This window comes from Dioscorea cayenensis, chromosome 5 (genome assembly GCF_009730915.1).
Source record: "Dioscorea cayenensis subsp. rotundata cultivar TDr96_F1 chromosome 5, TDr96_F1_v2_PseudoChromosome.rev07_lg8_w22 25.fasta, whole genome shotgun sequence".
NCBI lineage: Eukaryota > Viridiplantae > Streptophyta > Magnoliopsida > Dioscoreales > Dioscoreaceae > Dioscorea > Dioscorea cayenensis.
The window spans coordinates 28222926-28245517 of record NC_052475.1 but is presented as its reverse complement, the minus strand read 5'-3'; the positions used below and the strand labels follow the sequence as shown (position 1 = coordinate 28245517).

General features: G+C 38.5%; 2 protein-coding genes across 2 annotated transcripts; one reads left to right on the top strand and one right to left on the bottom strand.

Moving 5' to 3' along the window:
- Positions 1-12258: 12258 nt before the first annotated feature.
- On the bottom strand, positions 12259-12843 carry LOC120260213 (nuclear transcription factor Y subunit B-3-like). The gene has a single exon (XM_039267654.1). The coding sequence runs from the start codon at positions 12841-12843 to the stop codon at positions 12259-12261; it is 585 nt and encodes a 194-aa protein (XP_039123588.1).
- A 2290-nt stretch (positions 12844-15133) lies between these two features.
- Positions 15134-22293, top strand: LOC120260793 (putative MYST-like histone acetyltransferase 1). The gene is made up of 9 exons (XM_039268356.1): positions 15134-15364; positions 16603-16688; positions 17013-17075; positions 17824-18027; positions 18977-19045; positions 19549-19710; positions 20305-20398; positions 20833-20972; positions 21906-22293. Exons 1-9 carry the CDS (start codon positions 15139-15141, stop codon positions 22101-22103), a joined length of 1242 nt encoding a protein of 413 aa, XP_039124290.1. The 5' UTR covers positions 15134-15138; the 3' UTR covers positions 22104-22293.
- Positions 22294-22592: the final 299 nt, after the last annotated feature.

Here is a 22592-nt window from a genome sequence, read left to right as displayed (position 1 = left end):
AAAACATAAATAAATAAAATTTCGTAACTGCCATCCATGCACAATTAATAAAATAATTTAAAATGTGTGGGGCCCACAGCCAGTCCAGTCTTTGTTGTCATTTCTGAATCCAGTGGATTTGTTGTTTTTCTTCATTAGTGGTATTTAGAGTCATGGTTGTTCTTCATCAGTGATACTTTGAGTCGTCCTTGTATGTTTTCTTTGTCCCTTTTAATTTAATCAACATTGGGTGCTTTGTTTGGTTGTACTTGTGCTTGTACTTTATTACCTTGCATTTGTACTAGTGCTTATTACGCTCCTTCATTTCCTCAATACAGTGGTTTATCTACATTTTAAAAAAATAAAAAATCATAAACATCAGGAAAAGTTGTAAAACTGTATCTCATAAATCATATTCTTTTGATAGCTTTATTATTATTATTATTTAATACTAATAAAAGATAAACACCTTTATTTAAGAGATTGTCAAATTGATAGATAAATATAAAAATGCACCCTCACAATGACTTATAAAGCTCTCATAAAAATTTTCATATCTTGTAATTTTCAAAGGGGTGAAATCACTGTTTTTGACAAGGAACTCACACCCAAACCGTAAATAATATTAATGATGAACAGTATTTAATCCAAATATGCATTACATAAATAGTAAAAAATACTACCGAAAGAAAATTTTGAACCTATATCCTCCTTGCATTTTTATGTCATATGATTAGATTAAGGTGGACGGGTTTTGCATTCTTTCTTATCGTTTTCTTTTCTTATGTATTGATGTTGTTTGTGTTAGTTCCGCCAATATAATGTGGTTTGTGTGTTTAGAAAATACTTAAACACTCACATAAATCTCACACAAACCAAATAAAAAAGAGACACGAAATTGGTAACTCAATTTGGCGCCAACTAGGCTACGTCTGTTTGGCCAAGCCCGGAGATAAACAATCCACTAAAAGAGATGAAAATACATGAGTACAAATACTTTGCCACTCACTCTCACAAATAAAGATAACTACCCTCTTTAGATTGTCTAGTGTACACACTCTCTCTAGCTCCGGTTGCACACCCAATCTCAGAGCAAGGTAGCGATGCCTCAATATCCCAAATATAGTCCATACCTTTTTAAGAATCTCCGCAGCTACAAACTTTAGAACCTTCCAAAATTAGCTGTTACAACTCCTGTAGTAACATAACTTACAACATGACCCTGACTACTGACTTAACTGAGTTCTGATTACATTGCGAAGTGACCTCAAGCCCATCAACCTCCCGGTCATGCTTAGTCCGAGTCGATTCAGCCATATCTCCCGATCCCGACTACCGGCAACTAACCTATATCCTCAGTTTCTCACCACGCAGTCACCTCGCAAGGGGCGCATGTCTTTGTGCGTTTTCATGAAACTTACCAAACTTGATCTTCAATTCACCAAAGTTTGACCTTCATATCTTCCCAAGAATAGATTTTTCAATCAATCATTCCAATCATACTAACAATAGTCATGCCTTCAATTATAACCTTAATAGTCTTCAATAATACCTATTAAAATTCTTCAAATCATACCTTCAATAGCCTTCAATCATACCATTGATAGGTATTTTTTCAATTAAGCTCCATCCATATTTAGTCTCACCTAAATATGGTCTTGATATGATCTTAAATTTAAGTTGTAACACATATCAAAAGTAGCTTCAAAGAGATCTCCAAAATATTTGACTCCAAGCTAAGAATTCTTGCCATGTCACCATGCTTTGTCAAGTCATTAATTATACCACGTCACACAGGCTTTTACATCACCTTAATTAGGTGTCAAATCATGCTAATTAAAGTGCATTTGCACTAACAGTTTATTTAATTTCTCCCCTCCTTTTATGCTGGTCTACAAATAGAACAAACAATGACCATTGTCCTCCAACGATATGATAAAAATAGAAAAAGATTTTAATTATTCGTGAAAGTCATAGTCATGAAGGAAAAATAATAAGTGGACCATTCTGGGGCTCCTCGGAAGCTATACATGGGCATTGAATGTGATAATCACAAAGAGCCTGCCATGCATTGAAATGGGGCTCCTAGTGCGCTGTATGTCGTTTTGGTGGGGGTGGAGGGTGTTGCCACACACCCCGCCCGTCCTTTTCTTTTTTTTTTTTCTTTTCTAATATCACAACCGTTTTCGTATTTTTACAGTCACCATATCCCACCTCGGCCCACTCCATTACTAGAGTTGAGATTTTTTTTAAAGAAAATCACTATTTTAATGGCTTGAGAAAGAACGGATGCTTCTTTTAAATTTTAATCGAGGAAATGTTTTTAAAAACTTTTTATAATATATATTATTTGTTAATAAGTCAAAATTATAATAATATTAACAAATTGTATTTTTTTTTTGAAATTATATATTTTTGTAATTATACTGAGCAGATTCATGCTATGCACCGTTCTTTGCCCTCCAGCATTTCCTCTGCTACGTCTGTTGCCTCTGCTATGTCTTCCTCCTTCTGAATTTTAGATTTTGGTGCCACTCATCATATGACTGCCGATACCTCTAGCCTAGTCTCCATTACTATGCCTCATACTTTTTCTAGTGTTCGTACCACTGATGGGAGCCTTCATCCTGTTACGCAGTGTACGTGGCCGTTTTCAGTCTGCGTCATTTGGACATTCCTGACGTCCATCATGTCTCTAGCTTAGCTCTCAACCTTCTTTCTATTAGTCAGCTCACTGATCATGGTCTCAATTTTACCTTTTCTTCCTCTATTTGTACTGTGCAGGACAATCTTACAAGCTAGAGGATTAGGATCGGGAGTAGAGTTGGTGGCCTCTATCACTTAGATTCTCTTCATCTTCCAGCTTTTTTATCTTCTGATATTATAGCTTCTGTATGTTCTCTTGATCGTTGGCACTGTCGCCTCGGTCACTTGTCTAGTTGTCGCCTGAAACTCTTAACAAGTTTAGGTAATCTCGATTATGTTTCTTCCCTTCCTCCACATCCATGTATGGGTTGTAAGCTTGCTAAACCCACTGCTCTTCCTTTTTCTTCACGAGAATCTATTTCTGAATCTATTTTTGATCTAGTTCATTCTGATATTTAGGGTCCTGAACCCTTCTCCTCTCTTGGTGGTTTCTTCTATTACATCTCTTTTGTTGATTAGTTCTCGTGTTATACCTGGCTTTATTTAATACGTTCCCAATCTGAGGTTTTTCCATTTACTCTCAATTTGCGCAAATGATATATACTCAGTTTGGTAAACGCATTAAGATTTTTCGCTACGATGGGGCACGCGAGTATCTCTCTACATCCTTTCGAACATTACTTTCCACTCACGGCACTTTTCCGCAGCAGTACTGTCCTTATACACCTGCTCAGAATGGTGTCCCTGAGCGTAAACATTGCCATATCTTAGACATTGCGCGTGCACTTCTTTTTGCCTCTTCTGTCCCTCAATCGTTCTGGGCTGAAGCCATTCTTACATCCGTCTATCTCATTAATCATACTCCTACCTTCACTCTATCTGGTATTACACCTTATGAGCGTTTATACTTCTTTTCTCCCTCCTATAGTCATCTTCGCACGTTTGGTTACACATGTTTTGTTCTTTTGCCCACTGTCGAGAGAAACAAGCTTTCTCCCCGTTTTACCATATGCATTTTTCTTGGATATAGCTCTCAACATAATGGTTATCGCTGTTATGATCCCCATTATCACTGTCTTTGTATTTCCCGTCATGTCACTTTTCTTGAAGATACCCCTTACTTTTCTTCATCCTTCGCAAATCTTTCATTTCTTCAATCTTCCACTACCACTGCATCATCTTCTCTCCCCTCCATAGTTCTTCCAAGTTCCACCACAACTACCAATTCAGTGCCCTTTCCAAACGTCTCCATAGACATTTCCTATGTTCCTCCTTCCCCTCCCTCTGGGTGCATTGATAATTCTGGTGATTCTAGCGATTCCACTCCTCTCTCCGTTGACCCATCCTCTCTTGAAGATGTTCCTGTTGTTCCCCGTCGTTACCCAGACCGTCCTCGCCGGCCTTCTGCCCAGTACGCTCTTTCTCTCTCATTTCTTATTCTCCCAATTTCCAAGCCTTTCTTTCCACTATTTACTCGCATTCCAAGCCGCAATCTTATCGTGAGGCGATGAAACATCCCCAATGGCAACAAGCTATGTCAGAAGAACTTGATACTCTACAACGCATGCATACATGGGATCTTGTTCCTCTTTCATCTGATGTTACTCTTATCAGTTATCTCTGGGTCTATCGAGTCAAGACCCGAGCCGATGGTAGTATTGAGCACCACAAAGCGCGTCTTGTTGCTCGTGCTTTTACTTAGAAGTATGACATTGATTATGAGGAGACATTCGCTCTTGTGACAAAATTGACTACTGTTCACCTCTTTTATGCTATTTCTGCTGCTCGTCACTGGCCACTTCATCCGTTAGATGTGACCAATGCCTTCTTACATGGTGATCTCTCTGAGGATGTTTATATGACTCCTCCTCCTGGTTTCTCTCATCCTTCTCAGCATGTCTATCATCTTCGTCGAGCCATCTATGGACTCAAACAAACTCCTCGTGCTTGGTTTGAGCGGTTTTGCAATTTGGTTCTTACTCTTGGTTTCACCAAGAGCTCTTATGATTATGTCTTCTTCACTCGGCAGACTTCTCGAGGCATCACTATTCTACTTCTTTATGTTGACGATATGGTTATCACTGGTGATGATGTCGATATTGTTCTTTCCTTGAAACAACAGCTACACACCGAGTTTCAGATGAAAGATCTTGGCCCTCTTCATTATTTTCTTATTCTTAAAGTTGCTTATTCTCGTCGGGGTTACTTGGTGTCTCAACAGAAGTACATATCTGACATTTTTCGACGAGCTGATATCACTGATTTTCGCACTGCCTCTACCCCTATTGAGCTGCATCACCAACTCTCCTCTTCTGATGGTGAGCCTCTGCTTGATCCTACTAGCTATCGTGCACTTGTTGGTGCTCTTGTCTATTTGACTATTACTCGGCCAGATATTACATATGTTGTTTGTGTTCTTAGTCAGTTTATGAGTGCTCCTCGCTCTACTCATTACGCTATCCTCTTACGAGTTCTTCGTTATTATCGTGGCACTATATCTCTCTCTTTACTTTTTTCTGCCACATCTTCTCTTGAGTTACGCGCCTATTGTGATGCTGATTGGGCAAGTGATGCCTCTGATCGACGTTCTACTACTGGTTTCTGCATTTTTCTTGGAGATTCTCTTATCTCTTGGAAAAGCAAGAAATAATCTTTGTTGCTCTTTCTACTGTTGAAGCTGAGTATGGTGCTATGTCTTCTACTGCTAAGGAGGTTCTTTGGTCGTGACAGATTTTGATGGACTTTGGTGTCTCTGTCTCTGCCCCTACTCCTATACACTGTGACAACCAGAGTGCCATTAAAATCGCTGCTAATCCTGTCTTTCATGAACGTACGAAGCATCTTGAGATTGCTCTTCACTTTGCTCGTCATCATTATATTGCTGGCAGTATTATTCTTCCTTATGTTGCCTCTACACGGCAGCTTGATGATATTTTCACTAAGGCATATACAGTCTCTCGGCTTCAGTTTCTGGTTAATAAACTCTTGGTTTATAACCCACCATGAGTTTGAGGGGGCGTGTTAGAATGATATGTTAGATGTATATTTTGATGAATGTACATTGTGTATGTATATGTATATATATATATATATATATATGTATAGTTATATTTGTATATTTATTTGTTCTATAAATATGACCCAAAGGGGTCACCAATGTTTGTGCTAGCTAAATACATATCCTTCTTCTATCAAGGACCTTTGTTATAAGGCCGTCAAGCATCCAAGCTCTGAAAGAAGAAGCCATGCGGCCGATGCGGCTGAGAAACGACGAGGAGACAACAACTATATCATATCCTCAGATCCTCCTTCAACGTTGGTCGTTGTCTCAGCTCACACTTGGATTCATCTTCTCAAAGCTAAGAATGTCCAGTCTCGTGACCCTCATGACATTGCTTTGAATTTCTTGGTAGATTGCAGTATTGTACTATATATTATACTTCTTTTCTACAATATTTATATGAAACTTAATTTTACATCCATTATCATCATGCATCTTAAGCTTAAATCAGGAGGCACCTTGATCCACCACCAGGAGAAGAAAACTTAGGCAACTGTGTAGTTGGATGTCAAGCAAAAAGTAAAGCCAGTGAAATACTAAGCAAAGGATCGAGGCTTTGCTCGAGCATGCTCAGCGATACAAAGAGCCATTCAAGAACGTCTTCGGGCTCTGCTGGATGGCTGTGAGGACTGAGCGGAGCAGATGATGAAGGTGGCGGCAATAGAAATAAAGGATGGTGAATGTTGTGGCTTCACCAAGGTTTAAGGTTTATGAGGTTTCAGACTTTGGATGGGGGAGAGGCCATGTGGAGTGGAGTTGTTGTCCATGAACCAGGAGGGAGAGCTTGTTCTCTTTAGTGCTAGAGAAGGGGGAGGTCATGTTCAGCTTTCTGTTGCTCTTGATCCTTCTTGCATTCACTCTTTTGCATCTCATCACTTCGTTGAGGGCTTTGGATCATTGTAATAGTATCCTTGTTGTTGTAGTATTGTAATATGTGTATGTACATGCATATGTGATAGAAAGTAATTGGAAGATAGAGGCCAACCTGTAAGGTTATCAAGCTTTCTTTCTTTGCTGCCCCCCAGATCCCCTTTGCTAACCCTTGATATAATCCTTGCACGTGAACCCTTGGTCATAGTATCAATATGGAATTTCCCATAATACCCTCTAGTGGTCATGCACAGTCATTGCCTTGACCATTCACCTTCTTTCTTCTGGAGTATACTCTTAGTGGATGCTGTGAATGGCTAACAATTCTCTCCTGGGTAGGACAAACCTTGTCCACAAGGTTGGAGTGAGGAAATTGACACCAAAAATCAGCACACGACATCCAAGTATCATCATCGAGAGAATGGTTGAACCACCGTACTAACACCTGATGGCAGGGACAAGTATTGGGGCTTAAGTCTCGAACCTGAACAATTTGCGCTGGAATGAAAGACTGCTCAACAGAGGAGAAGTCTTGTGGCAGTTCCTGTGAAACAGGATGAGAACCCACCAATTTCTTTAAGAGAGATATGTGAAAAACTGGGTGCACCTTGGACCCCAAGGGTAGCTGCAATTTGTACACAAGTGGACTAATTTTCTGGAGGATTTTGAAAGGTCCATAGTATTTAGGAGCTAGTTTGGCTGACGACCGATGTTGAATGGAACGTTGCCGATAGGAGTGCAATTTGAGAAAAACTGAATCTCCAACCTCAAATTCAGCGAACCTGCGTTTTTTGTTGGCCGAGCGAGCCATTTGGAATTGAGCATGAGAAAGATGTCTTTTCAATTGTTGAAGGATGGTAGATCTCTCCTGATGTTCTTGGGCAACAGCAGCGATAAGAAACTCGTCGGGCATATATTGAAGAAGAGTTGGAGGAGGACGGCCATAAACAATTTCAAAAGGAGTTGAATGGGTTGCGGCATGATAATTAGTATTATACCAATACTCCGCCCAAGGAAGCCAATGGTGCCATTGTTTAGGTTGTTCGGAAGTGAAACAACGAAGATAAGTTTCTAAACACCGATTAAGAACTTCAGTTTGGCCGTCGGTTTCTGGGTGATACGCTGTGCTCATTTTAAGTCGAGTACCCCATGTGGCAAAGAACTCTCGCCAAAAACAACTCATGAAGATGGGATCGCGGTCACTGACGATGGACAGCGGCACGCCATGAAGTCTAACCACCTCCCTTGCAAAGAGATCAGCTACTCCTTTGGCAGTAAATGGGTGTTTCAATGAGAGGAAATGAGCGTACTTACTGAGTCTATCCACCACAACTAAGATACAATCCACTCCTTTAGACTTAGGCAGCCCGGTAATGAAGTCCAAGGAGATCTCTTCCCAAATTTGGTTGGGAATTGGAAGTGGCTGCAGGAGACCTTTCGGGGATAGCGTTTCATATTTGTTGCGTTGGCAGGTTAAGCAAGCAACCACATAATCTTTCACTCTTTTCATCATACCTTGCCAATGTAGGCTAGCAGCGATTCATTTGTAGGTACGCATAGCCCCAGAATGACCCCCTTGGGGAGTACTGTGGAATTCGTCAAGTAACCTTGGTATCCAAGATGAGGTGGGGGGAATCATAAGCCGGCCTTTGAAGAAGATTTTACCGTTGACAATCTTGTAATTAGGATATTGGAGTGGCTGGTGCTGAATTTTCTGTAATAGTTGCTGTAAGGATACATCATGTGTAATTTCAGATGCGAGGTGATTCCAATCAGCCCAATACGGCAGTGATAGTGCAGCGAAGCCCATATTCTCCACAACTCGTGAAAGAGCATCAACAGCTTGATTGGTTTTGCCCGGCTTGTACTCCACATCAAATTCATAGCCAAGAAGTTTAGTCACCCAGTTTTGTTGAGCGGGAGTGGTGACTTGTTGTTTCCAAATGTGTTGAAGACTGCTGTGATCAGTACGCACCAAGAAACGCCGGCCAATTAAATAAGGCCGCCATTGACGGATAGCAAGAACAAGGGCCATGAGTTCTTTTTCATAGGCAGGCTTTGCTAAGTGCCGCGATGCGAGTGACTTACTGAAAAACGCAATCGGGTGATTGTCTTGCATGAGTACAGCTCCAATACCTCCACCCGAAGCATCACATTCAATGATAAAAACTTTGGTGAAATCAGGCATCACTAATGTTGGGGCCGTAGTAAGGGCTTGTTGCAACCGGTGAAAAGCCCCGTCAGCTTCTGTTGTCCATGCAAATTTAGTAAGAGAGTCTTTCTTCAGCATATTAGTAAGAGGACGAGCTAACTCCCCATATCCTTTAATGAAACGTCGATAATACCCCGTGAGCCCCAAGAAGGCTCGTACTGCTTTAAGAGAAGTTGGCACAGGCCAATTGAGGATGCTCTCCACTTTTGCAGGATCCATCAAGACACCATTATGAGACAGCACATGGCCCAGGTATTCAATAGACATCTGGCCGAATGAGCTCTTTTTCCTGTTAACTAGAAAGTGTTGTTCTAACAAGATCTCAAACACCAACCGTAAGTGTTGCATATGCTCTTGCCAAGACACACTATAAATGAGTATGTCATCAAAAAAGACAAGTACAAACTTACGAAGATACGGCCGGAAAATGTCATTCATTGTGGCTTGAAAAGTCGCCGGAGCATTCATAAGACCGAATGGCATGACCTTGAATTCATAGTGGCCCGAGTGTGTGCGAAAGGCCGTCTTTGGAATGTCTTCTTGTCGCACTCTAATTTGATGGTATCCGGATCTGAGGTCGATTTTGGAGAAAAATTGAGCCCCATACAATTCATCTAGTAATTCTTGGATGATAGGAATAGGGTACTTATCTGGTATTCCGACCTTATTAAGCTCCCGATAGTCAACACAAAACCTCCAGCTTTTATCTTTCTTGCGAACCAATAAAACTGGACTAGCAAAGGGACTATTGCTAGGTTGCACAATCCCAGAAGCTAGCATTTCGGCAACCAACCGCTCCATTTCATCTTTCTGGATGTGACCATACCGATAGGGCCTACTTTTGATGGTTGTGACTCCTTCTTTAAGAAGAATTTGGTGGTCTGTAGGTCGTCGAGGTGGAAGGCCACTGGATTCTTCAAATACCGCTGCAAATTCTTCAAGCAACTGATGTAAATCTGCAGAAAAAACTGTTGAGGTGGCGATAGTGTTGTTTACTTCACCCAAACCCGAGGACCACAAGAGTGCTGTAAACTCAACATCGTATAGGCGGTGCAAAGAATGACAAGAAATACTAGAATTGGAAAGTGAGGGATCCCCCGTGATCTGTACGTAATCCCCATTGTGAGCGATTGCCATTGTCATTTTGGACCAATTGACCTTGACATCCCCCAAGGTTTGTAACCATGAGATTCCCAAAATCACATCAACTCCACCTAATGGAAAAAAGAAAACAATCCACTGTCGCCGAAATTGAAGGCATTAATATTACAGTGTTGCGGCAAACCCCATGAGTTTCTCTGCAATGACCATCACTCAATTTCACCCCAAAAGTAGGTGTTACAGAAATGGGTAAGTTTAGTCGAGTAACCAATGTAGGAGAGATGAAACAATGACTTGCGCCACTATCGATCATCACAATAACTGGGGAAGCATTAATACTCCCCATAATCTTCATCGTGCTAATCTTCCGATTTGAAGTCATGGCGAAACAAGGAAGTTCCATCTGCAGGATTTGGGGAGAGCCATCTTCTAGAGTACTAGGGAAGTCACCACTTTCCGATGTAGAGATGTTACTGGGGTCCTGTTCTTCTTCCTCTCCCAAAATAAGTACACGGAAGGTCTTGTTCAGGCATTGATGAAGAGGGTGGAAAGGTTGATGGCACCGAAAGCATAATCCTTTGGCTCGTAAATCTTGAAATTGTTTTTGTGTATACTGACGAGTTTTCCAATTCAGCTCGGAATGGCCTGTCAATGAGTTGGAACTTGCACTGTTGTGGTGCGAACTTGTGGCCAAATCAACCCTTGAGCCAGTGTCTGAGTAGATATGCCGATTGGCATGCAACGCTGGTCCTGAAAAAGAGGGCCTTGGGGCTCCAGGTTTGCTAGCTGTAATGGAATGCCCAAGCACACCATCCTCTAACCGAATGATGTCCCAGACTGACCCAGCCCGAGCACCAAGACCATAAGATGGGAAAAATGATCCACTCGTCATCATCTTCTTTCCACAAATCTCGATTTCATTGTCCACCTCACGAGCTAATTGCATCGTGCCGTAGAGGTCTTGAGCTTCATGTGATCGGATATGAGCACGGAGAGTATCTTTCAACCCACTGAGGAACTGGCCTATGAAAGCAGCCTCTGGCCATCCTTGGACTTGGGCTGATTTTTCTACAAATTCACGGATGTAGACCTCCACCGTAGTTGTCTGCTTCACTGCCGCAATTGCTTCATACGGGTTCACAGCCAAAGCACTACTGAATCTGGCTAAAATTTCACGGCGCACATCCTGCCAAGTAAGGAGAGGTCGGCGTTCATGTAACCAAGTCATCCAATGGAGTGCGTGGCCCTCCATTGACACCAATGCTAGTGTGACCTTCATATCCTCCGGAGTTTGTTGAATCCGGAAGTATTGCTCTGCTCGCCGAACCCATCCCAAAGGGTCGTCGCCCTTGAAGTTGGGCATCTCGATTTTCTTCGCCGCAATCTGGATCTCGTCGAAAGAAATCATGCGGGACGAAACCCGCTGGCCTTCCACAGCCGCAGAAAGCACTTCATCTGGAGAAGAAGCCGCCGGATCTAGAGGAGAAGACGCCGGATTTGGTGCAGGTTGAGGATGTGGACGTTCGTCGACAGCCTTTCCTTTCACAAAAGTTACCAATAATTGTTGAATGCTGTCCAGCTGCTGTCTCGAGCGCGCTACTTCGTCCAAAATACCCGCCACCGCCTGGTCCGCCTTTGAGGCGTGAATCTTCAAGTTCTGTAATTCCTCTCCCATCGATTCCAAGTTCCTTTCTATCGAGTCGACACGCTGCTCCATCCTGGTTGGCGGCATCAACGCTCGGGAATCGCCACGCTCACCGCACCAATGATAGAAAGTAATTGGAAGATAGAGGCCAACCTGTAAGGTTATCAAGCTTTCTTTCTTTGCTGCCCCCCAGATCCCCTTTGCTAACCCTTGATATAATCCTTGCACGTGAACCCTTGGTCATAGTATCAATATGGAATTTCCCATAATACCCTCTAGTGGTCATGCACAGTCATTGCCTTGACCATTCACCTTCTTTCTTCTGGAGTATACTCTTAGTGGCTGCTGTGAATGGCTAACAATATGCATGTGTGTTCTTCCCATCATTGTTCCTTGTTTATATATATATATATGATGATGATGATTATTGTTAATGTTGAACTATATATGTTTGATTTATAGTTGTGTCATACTGTTGATAGATGACCTTAGTTCGTATCACTTTGTCATTAGGTTGGCCGGCCACATGAAGATATATAATAGCAAAATAAAATGGAATCTATTTAAGAAGTACATAGATAAACAAAGTTTTGAAATTAGAATGATAGATTCAACATCAAGAGTCACTAAAAAAAATGCAAATTAAATTGAATTAATTAAAGTTTTTCTTGGTTAGAATTAGAAATCATATCCTCAAAAAGCAACTAAAAAATGGATAAACATGAGACTATACTTCTAATACCTCTAAACTCCATGAGAATGACTAGGCAAAGACCAAGCGTCACCACCACCACTACCACTACCATTAGCAGCATGTCCACCTTCCACTGTTCTCTCAACTCCAAACTCCATGAACTTGACCGGAGCCGGCGCATCGACTCCAGCATTAAAACATAAGAAACTCCGTTCTGAAGAGGCTGAAGCCTCTCCCTGCTTACCAATAAAGCTCTTCTTTTTCTCCTCCACTACTTCTCCCTCATGAACACAGTCTTTATACTTGTTAAGATAAAGCTCAAGAGGATAAACATAGTTCTCAAAGCCAAGGGTGGTCATGGCCCAAAGAAGGTCCTCACCATTAACAGTCTTTCTCTTTTCTCTCCTGCATTTGTCAGAGGCCTCACCGGTGATGAAGCTGATGAACTCTGACACACACTCTTGCACTGCCTCCTTGGCTTCCTTGGAGATCTTGGCATTGGTCGGAAGAGACCTCTTCATAAGACGGCTCACGTTGGCGATAGGGAGGAGCCGGTCGGCGTCCTTCAACGAAGGCTCAGCATCGAAAAGAGGGCTTTGTGAAGAGCTGAGCTGGTGTGTGTTTCTTGCTTTCATTTTTAGGAGCTCGATGGATGGAGAGAATGAGATATATATGAGATATAGTGTTTGCAGTCTATCTGTGGTTTTATATATAGCATGACAGAGAGGAGCTTGGTATATCATTTATTATAAAGTTAATAACTTAAGTTTAATCGTACGTATTCCTTTAAAAAATATACTCAGGAAATACATTTCTAAATTAATAATCACCAATTTTTTTCCTTATGTACAAGGTCTTGGTACTAAGGTTGGGTAGATGTCTAACTCATGAAAGGCTACCAGGAAATTTCATATATATATATATATATATATGTCATTATCTGGTCACATTAACTATCTTATTAGAAAAAAGAATTATGATAAACAAATTCATATAATTCAAAAATCAAAGTAAATAAATAAACATAACTTGAGAGGTTGAAGTGGATTTTTCTTTGATTTTAAATATTAAAATAAATAATAATTCAAACTTGAATGACCATTCGTTTGAGGGTCACTAGTGGCTGTAGCAGCTTTGGAATTTTAGATTCTTATAGTTTATCAAAAAAAGAAAAAAAAAGAAAAAAAAAAGAAGAAAAAAAAGAGAGATTATTATATGCAATTCTCTACTAAAAAGATTTCTATCAAAGCATCTTTCTATGAGGTTTATCAATTTTCTGTCAAGCATATAAAACTATAGATATAGTTAATCCAAGTTTGAGAGGGTTATGTTTAACTACCATCTTATAGGAGAATTCAATCAGATTAAATTTTTGCTGGTTTGTATTTCTAATAATTCCTAGTACACTATTTTTTTCTTCATTTCTCATTGTTCTAAATTATTGATCCCATTGCTTAAAGCTATATTAATTTTCTATAATCAATTTAAAAACATAAAGTAAAATACTAAAAATATGAGGGAAAAAACTCAACAGCTCTAATTTTACCCGGTTTAATAAAACTTCAAAAACACGCAAACATATATTTAGTCTAAATTCTTCAAACACATTTTTGAACATTTAAAATATAAAAGAGAAGAGAAGATGAGGTCTTCCATATTTCACTAATAAAATAATGAGAGAAATCAATCTATCCCTTAATATCTATAATATGAAAGAAGATTGAGTACAAAGCCTATTTCCAACATGAAGAACTTAATTATAAAGTGATATATAAATATATATATACACATACAAGAATATGAGCTAATTAATCTTTAAACATTATTGTGACAAATGCCTTCAATGGGAGTAGCCGGATTAGTTATAAAAGACTTAAGTCTTCCTGAACTAGCTGTCTGCTATATATTAAAACCATTTATTTTAACTCACACAATTCAATCAAAATCTTATTGGAAAAACTGCTCAATTATTTTATTTAACTTGATTGTGATGTTAAGAACTTGATGATTGCATGATGCCATGCACAACCTTTTTAGTGTTGTTTTTTTTTAATAATATAATATTGTACTAAACACTTCTTTGATAGTGATGATGTCTAGGATTTCGTTAGTGCTAATATTATTATAAATTAATAACTTTATCCTAATTAGACAACCTGAAACCCAATAATCCTTGGAGGAACTGTGAAAATTCTAGGTTTTAACCTAAGCCGCTTGAACTATTTTGGCCAAAGTAGCACATTTGGCTAGTAAGAAATAAATGTATTTTTAATTTCAAATCATTACATTTTGCTTCTATTATTTTGAAAATTAGTCATATATATTTTTTTTTTTTGGGTTTTTGCGATTCATGTAGGCAAAAAACAAAATATAGAGCAAGCAACCAAAAAACAGAGCATTCAGTTCTTAGGGCTTTCCATGTGAGACGAACCTATCTCTCCTAACACACAAATTTCAGACTCAACTGCAGACATGTAACTATCTTTTTTATCCTAGTAGGAGATCCTCCCTAAGTCCAAAGTCGTGATCTTAATTTTTCTTGTTGTTTTTCTCTCTATTTGTATTAGCTTGTTCTACGCCATGAATTTTTTTTTTTGTTTTATGTTTTCACCTCAGGTGGGTGGACACATATATATATATATATATATATTTTTTTTTAAAAAAAAAAAAGGTTTTATCAATATAATAAGTTTTACAGATGTAAATAAACCACCATGTTGACATATTGGAGTATTTTTTTTTCAATCTGGACCGTCCATTAAATTTGATCAAATGGTTAAAAAAAAGGAAAAGGAAAAAGAAAAGGCGGGAATGGAGGTTAAGATTTAAATTATTTTAGATCATCGCGCACAAATCTCGAGGCACTTAAACTAGAAATCCTCCATCCATTTTCAAATCCCCTCATTTGCCGCAGTGGGAGAGGCAGGGAGATGGCAAAGAAGACGCCTCTCCGGCCGGCGGCCGGTGGCGATCTCAAGGCCTGCGGCGGGCAGAGAAGGTCGGAGAGGAATAGGAAGGAGGTGGGGGTGAAGCTGCCGTTGGAGTTGGGTTCCAAGGCGATGTGCCAGTGGTGCGACAAGAAGCTCCATCCGGTAGAGATCATTGCTAGCCGGAAGCTCTCCGACGAATACGAGTACTACGTCCACTACACCGAGTGTAAGTCCTCGATCCCAAATCCTTCTTTTCGTTCCTAGTGGTTCTTGCGATTTGGGAATGGAGATTAGGGCAGTGGGAATCCGATTGTTTGCATTTATGTTTATTGAACTAGTTTGTGGAGATTTTCTTTTTATTTCGTGTTCTTGGAGCTTTTGTGCTGAACTATTGACACAATTTGATTATTAGGGTTTTGGGAGCAATGATCAGGGTTTTAGAGGGATGTGCTTGGATTATTGAATTTGCTTGTTAATTTCTTGATCTTTGAGAAAATTTAGGAAGTAGCAATGATATATTTGGTATTTCCGGTGTGATTTATGGTTTATATATAAAAAGAATTCACAGAAGGTTTTTGAGGTAGGCTTCCTCTTGTTCTAAGGGATCAAGAAGAGAAGAAATTTGATGCAAAAATTAATGATTCATTTAAGCAAAATAAATAGAAAAGTAGAGGAAAGTGAGAGGAGGGAGGAGAACAACAGCCATAAAAAGATATTTGAATCATAAATCAAAGTTGCCCAAGAAGTGAAGTGTTATACTTTGGATATGTATCCAACTAAGGCAGTTCCTTGTGATAGGAAAATAGTTATGTAAAATAGAGGATCCGCAGGGGAAATCAAGAAAGCAATGAGACAATAAAAGCACACAAGATTTACGAGGTTCGGCAATGTGCCTACGTCCTCGGGAGTGGAGCAGCCGTAATCCTCTTATTCACTTGGTTGAGACAAAAGACTAGGGTTACAAATATTTATAGGTAAAAACCTAAATTTATCCAAATACAAACCTATTTGGATCCTAACCCTATCTGGATTCTAAACATATCCAGATTTTAAATCTATCCGGATACAAGAATACAAATTACAAGATTATCAAATCATAATCCTAACAAAATACAAATTACCCTTGTATCCTACCGCGGGGCGTTTCCCCGCACCCCAACCTATCAAACTGATGCTCCCACAACATGACAGATGTTGTCACGCCACTCCACTCCGTTCCCACATCTGCTAGTTTACTTGTGTATATGAGCCATACACAACACCTTGTTTTTCAGTGATGTGCCTTCCTAAGTGAGGAATTGCCATTGTTCCAGTAGTAAGGCTTGGGTCTGCATCTGCATGCGTCCTCAACCTATCATTCTGGATTTTTCTTTTTCCTTTGTTTAAACCTCCAATTGCATTTTCATTTTTATTTTGAGATTTGTGTGTTTATAATGTCGTAAGCAATGTGATACTGCTTTGTAGTTGATAAGAGGCTTGATGAATGGGTTAAACTTGAGCGGCTTAATTTTGACTTTGAGAAGATTGACAGTGATCAGAAAGTGAAGGAGGTATTCTTCTTCTTAACTATTGTCCTTGATTTGATTAAAAGACAATTCTTCATCATAGGATGTCTGCATCTTTGAGTGTTCAACTTTTGTTCTTATTTGAATACTTTGGGCATCTCATGTAGTTGTACTTGGACAAGTTATTTTTATGCTTTTTTGGTAACCTTTAAATTCCCCACTGTAATGGTTTTTTCTTTTCTTATTTTATTTTATTATTATTATTATTTTGCAGCTATGGTTATTTGCTTGTTTATACATGGAAAGTTTGTTTCCAAATAGATGGCAAATATACATATAAACTTACATATTTTATTTATAAATTTTTAGACCAAAAGCTTAAAAATGATGACACGTCTCCAGAGAAAGAAGATTAATATGACACATGAGGAGGTATGTTCAGGCTCAAAGAATGATATTATTTAAAAGGTGATTTTTGGTAGTATTCCTTTGAATTGGCAATTCTTGTTTCTTTTGGTAATTTGTGGTTGAACTTCGGGTTTTTTTTTTCATATATATATATTTACTTCAAATTAAGATCATGCACAAAGCATCAGATCACTTGATAAATTTTGATAGGAGCTAGTGAAACCATTAGCTAGATGTGAGAAATCTGTAAAACAGTATAAGATTCACTTCCAATCCAAATAATACGTACCCTAATTTACCAGCACGAAAGAAATAAATATTATTAGTTATGACTATGTTTAGGATCAAAATGTGGGAAATTCGTCATAAACCTAATGATCTGAATCTGGTCTCAAGTTAGATGAGCCATGCTTCTAGTGGTTGGACTTTGCTGCTTGAAGACCGCATTGCTCCAACTCACAAAGCTTATGCAATTTTAAGTAGGACAAGGAGCATTGGAAAAATAGCTAATGGCTGAGGTTGATGCATCTGCACAAAGCAAAGAGTCAAAGGGACTAACTTCCTTCTGTTTTTTTGCTGAGAAATATGGATAAGCCACACTGGCATAAGCACACCTCTAACGCTCATTCTCACCAATAGGGAAGTGTTATTATACCAATTCCCCTTGTGAAGATGGTTAACTTGTTCCTTTATCTTCTTATATGAATGATGCATTTTCTGCTTGTTTAGTTAAACAAACAAATTGTGATGGGTCTTCCTCTGTTACTGACAGAAAGACCATGAGGACTTTGAACCTGGCAGCTTGCAGGAACACGAAAAAGTTAAAAACATTGCCAAAATAGAGCTCGGAAGATTTGAGATGGAAACATGGTATTTCTCCCCTTTTCCTCCGGAATACAATGAATGTGAGAAGCTGTACTTCTGCGAGTTTTGCCTTAATTATATGAAGAAGAAAGAACAACTTCTAAGGCATATGGTGAGCATTCCCCGAATTTCTCCTACTTTCACTTTGTCAAGAAACTTGCGTTTCCTTAATTGCAGAGTTGATTTCATTTGTAGTGTTGGAAAAATTAGAACAAAGTCATAAATGGTACTTGAATAAATATATATTAGAAAATATGACTTTGTTATTGATGTCATAAAGCTTTTCTTTTATATATTGGACTCTCATTTTTCTAGAGGATTTTTAAATTACTTAATTTCTTGTGTTTTCTCTTGCACTCAGGAATTTTAATTGCATAGAAAATTTGTTTAAGACAATGCCCGGAAATCTGGACTTGGGTTTTCTGAATTGAAACTTTGTCAATAAGAAAAGGTCTCAAAGGAAGCAGTTAATACAGATTTTCCTTGAAAGCCCCTTTTGTTTCTTTAGTTTGTATTTATAACTTTTAGCCAAAATGATAAATATTGGTTAAATCATGCTGATTCTAAAGAAACAATAAATTTGGCATGCTTACTAGCCTTACGGAATGTAAAGGAATCTTTTCTCTCCCATGCACTTCTTATTAAGTAACTACTAATGTTATCATATGATCAAAAAATTAGGAAGTAAAGTGCTGTGCAGTCTGTCATACAAGTCATCATCTTATGGCTAAAATTCTAGATAATGCAATTCTATGAAATAAAATCTTCCTGTATTTTGCCAATTAAGCACCATTCACTACATTCATGCGCTCAAGTTCGGCCTATCTGTATTTTAATTAACTCACTGTCTGGTTAAGTCTACAGCCACTGATATCTCACTTTCTTTTAGGGATTTGAGATTTTTAGGCCTTCAAAACTTCATTTTCAAGGGTTTCTCTTGTTCTGTAATGTATGAATTGTTATTTTAAGCTTCTAGCTTTATGCCTTCTTGTTGCACAACATTCTCTTTGGTGTTCAGCAATTGCTCTTTTCACAAATATATTCTCACTTTTATCATGCAGAAGAAATGTCAGCTGAAGCATCCCCCAGGAAATGAGATCTACCGAAGTGGCCCCCTTTCTATGTTTGAGGCAAGTTTTTTCTATTTTTCAAATAAATTATTTTATATTTTTTTAAGTATGAAAAGTTGTGTTTATTTTCTAGTAAAAATGCTTCTTCTTCTTCTTCTTCTTCTTCTTCTTCTTCTTCTTCTCTCTCTCTCTCTCTCTCTCTCTCTCTCTTTTGCAATAATGTCGAAGTGCCATGTGATATATTCTAAGTAAAATGGACGTGCTACTGACTTCTCTGATTACCATTAAAAGTTCCTTCCTCGTTTCTCTTGTTCTTCCATCTTCTTCTTCTTCTTCTTCTTCTTCTTCTTCTTCTTCTTCTTCTCTCTCTCTCTCTCTCTCTCTCTCTCTCTCTCTCTCTCTCTCTCTCTCTCTCTTGCAATAATGTCGAAGTGCCATGTGATATATTCTAAGTAAAATGGACGTGCTACTGACTTCTCTGATTACCATTAAAAGTTCCTTCCTCGTTTCTGATGTTCTTCCACTTGCATTCTATGAATTTTTTTTCATAAATTTTGCTATAGGTTGATGGCATGAAGAACAAGGTGTATTCACAGAATCTTTGCTCTATTTCAAAATTATTCATTGAACACAAAGCAGCAAATATTGAGGTCGGTGGGTTTTTGTTCTACATTCTCTGTGAATGTGATGATCGGGGTTGCCACATTGTTGCGTATTTCTCTAAGGTAGTATATTCAATTTAATATTTTTGGACCAAAATCATGCCTTTGTTGCTGCATCTCACGCATGTCAAGTCTTCCGTTTAGCGGTCTGTTCAGTAAGCAAACATGTGCCAAATCCAATCCACCGCTGGTAGTTTCTTAAAATTAATGGTGCACCAGGCTAACAAATAGGTTGTTTGTCTCCTTCAACAATCAAACGGAAATAATCAAACTAGCCTTTTCTAGCCTGTTTTCTTTTCTTCAATTTTTTTGGTAATTGAAACTTCATGACATGTCAAGTCATGTACACTGCAAAATCTAAGTTGATATAGCCTTGTCCAATTGTCTGTCAAACGGAGAAGTAGTGTTTCTGAATAGGATACACGATTATTTTTTAGAAATTACATTGTATAAGTCATCCATTTTTTTTTCTTATATTCTCCTTCATTTATCTGCTATCAATTCTCAGCTCATGCTCAGAAAACAGATTGTTCATGACTATATTTGCAGCTTTGAACCACCAATCTCGGGCCTAGTTATTTATTTCCTGCCTTGGTGTAAACTCATGATTTGCCACCTTGCTATGTAGATTTAGATGTCTCCTTTCACTAAATACAGGAAAAGCATTCCATGGACTCTTGCAACTTGTCCTGCATTCTGACCTTTCCTCCTTACCAGAAAAAAGGATACGGAAAATTTCTGATTGCATTTTGTAAGTTCCACCTCGCTGGCTTGATGTTTGCGATTCTCATTCGTGACGTCAGACACAGTATTACTGTCCCGTCAGGATTTAGATTTGTCCATTTATAATTGATCCTATTCTTTTCACGGTAGCTGGGAATAATTTTTTTTTTTATTCTGTTATAGTAATCATTGATCTGAGGTTAGATATTTTCACTCACTTTCCATGGTTTATCTCATCATATATTGTTTGGCTAGATTATGAGCATTGGTGTTTTCTTAAGCTGGGGATGTTGTAGTATGTCTTGAGATTCAATGAGCTGCATAATGTCCTCATGCAAGTGAAAAATCTAAAGTTTATCACACAAGAACTGGTTATGCAATGTGCTGCATGTAATTTGTCATTTTTTTTAAGTACATAGAATACATACAAGTGATTGCCTGTTTTTGCTTGATTTATGCCAGCATACGAACTCTCAAAGATCGAGGGCAAAGCAGGGACCCCGGAGCGGCCACTTTCTGATCTAGGATCAGTGAGTTATAAGAGATACTGGACCAGGGTTATTCTAGACATTTTGAAGCAAAACAACGACATGACGATAGTTGTAAGCTTCATTGACTGTTTCACCTGCGAAGATAGTGACATTTGATATCTCTATCTCTGTTTTTTCACCGCTATCATTTGGTTTATACTGTGTTATTCAAATTTGGCATCAGCCTGATCCTCACCAACCCTGTTCCCTTTGTCCAAAATCCTTTACTTTTCTTCAAACAGATAATACTTGTCTACATGGTTGCTGTGAGATTAGTTATTCATATGTACATTTGATATTTAAATATTTCATAAGAAAATAAATATAGTTCTTGTTTCCTTTAATTATTCTTAGGCTTTTCTTCTGCATATTTAATCATACTGTATACTGTAGGGTGTGTTTTATTCATGGAACTAGTGAATGTGCATCAATAATGAAACTTTTCAGAGTGCGAACTCTGATTGTTTGGTTAGAGGCGAGAGGTTTGGAAAGTCTTGAATGTTAGGGTTTTGGAAAGTCCTGTGTAGTACATACTAGTAAATAGACTATACCTGAAACATCTGATTTGCGCTTAGGATGTGAATGTGACTACTGAGTCCAGTTTTATTAAACCTGAAGTGCTAAGGTTGGGCTTAAGAGGCAAGCTCAATATCACAAAACCATAAGGCCATCCTAATCCATTTCAGACCCAGTCGTGTTTCCGGATATTTCAATCAGTTGAGGAAGGCAAATGCTTGCTAGTTTCTGATCCACCTCACATACAATTTCTAGTGTTGGAAGTCACTTTACTCTAATTATTTCAAATGCTTGCTGAGTTGGTATTGAATTCAGGCATATTTATCACTTAAACATTTGTTCTCACAAGCTGTTACTACATTCGTTGTCGCTACACTATTTGTTTGCTGTGTGATTCCACACAGAAAAATTTCTTTACTTGTAGTACATAAGCCTGCCAATGCCATGTTACCTGTCTGCTTATATGTGTGGTATGTGTACATTTTGCAGGAGGTCAGCAATATGACTGCAATCAAGCCTTATGACATCTTCAACACTCTACGGGAACTTGAGTTGGTGAAGTACAAGAATGGCCAATACATCATCTCTAAGAACAGAAAAGTAATAGATCTTCACCTTCAGGCTGCGGGCAGTGCTGGGTTGCCTGTTGACGTCTCCAAATTGATTTGGACTCCATATAGAGCATAAGGTTAATGGTAAAAGTTCTTAACACTACCTTCTCTTCCATTGGATTAGCAGTATCTGTTGCGCCAGCACAGATCTACAGACTTATATGGTCCTGGATTGTCAGATTGTTTTACTGACTAGTCTTCTGAAAGAGTTGTGTGTGTATATATATATATATACATTTTGACAAATAGGTGACTAATGTTCCATTTAAGAGAATTCAATGACTTGTACAGTCGTGAAGTTAATACTTCAATACATTTGTGTTTTTTCTTTGCATGAGTTTTAGGAATCGATTTTAGATTCATCTCATAATAAACACGTTACATAAAAAATTCGGTGTTAACAAGTCAAAAGGCTGTTAGTAAAGAGTAATAATTTTTTTTCACCAATTGATTAGAAAATTGCAAACTGTTAAATAAATTTATATATTGTAGGAAAAATAAAAGAAATATTAAATTTTGGTCATTAAATTGATTTTATTTTAAAAAAAATGGATGAATCACAAAT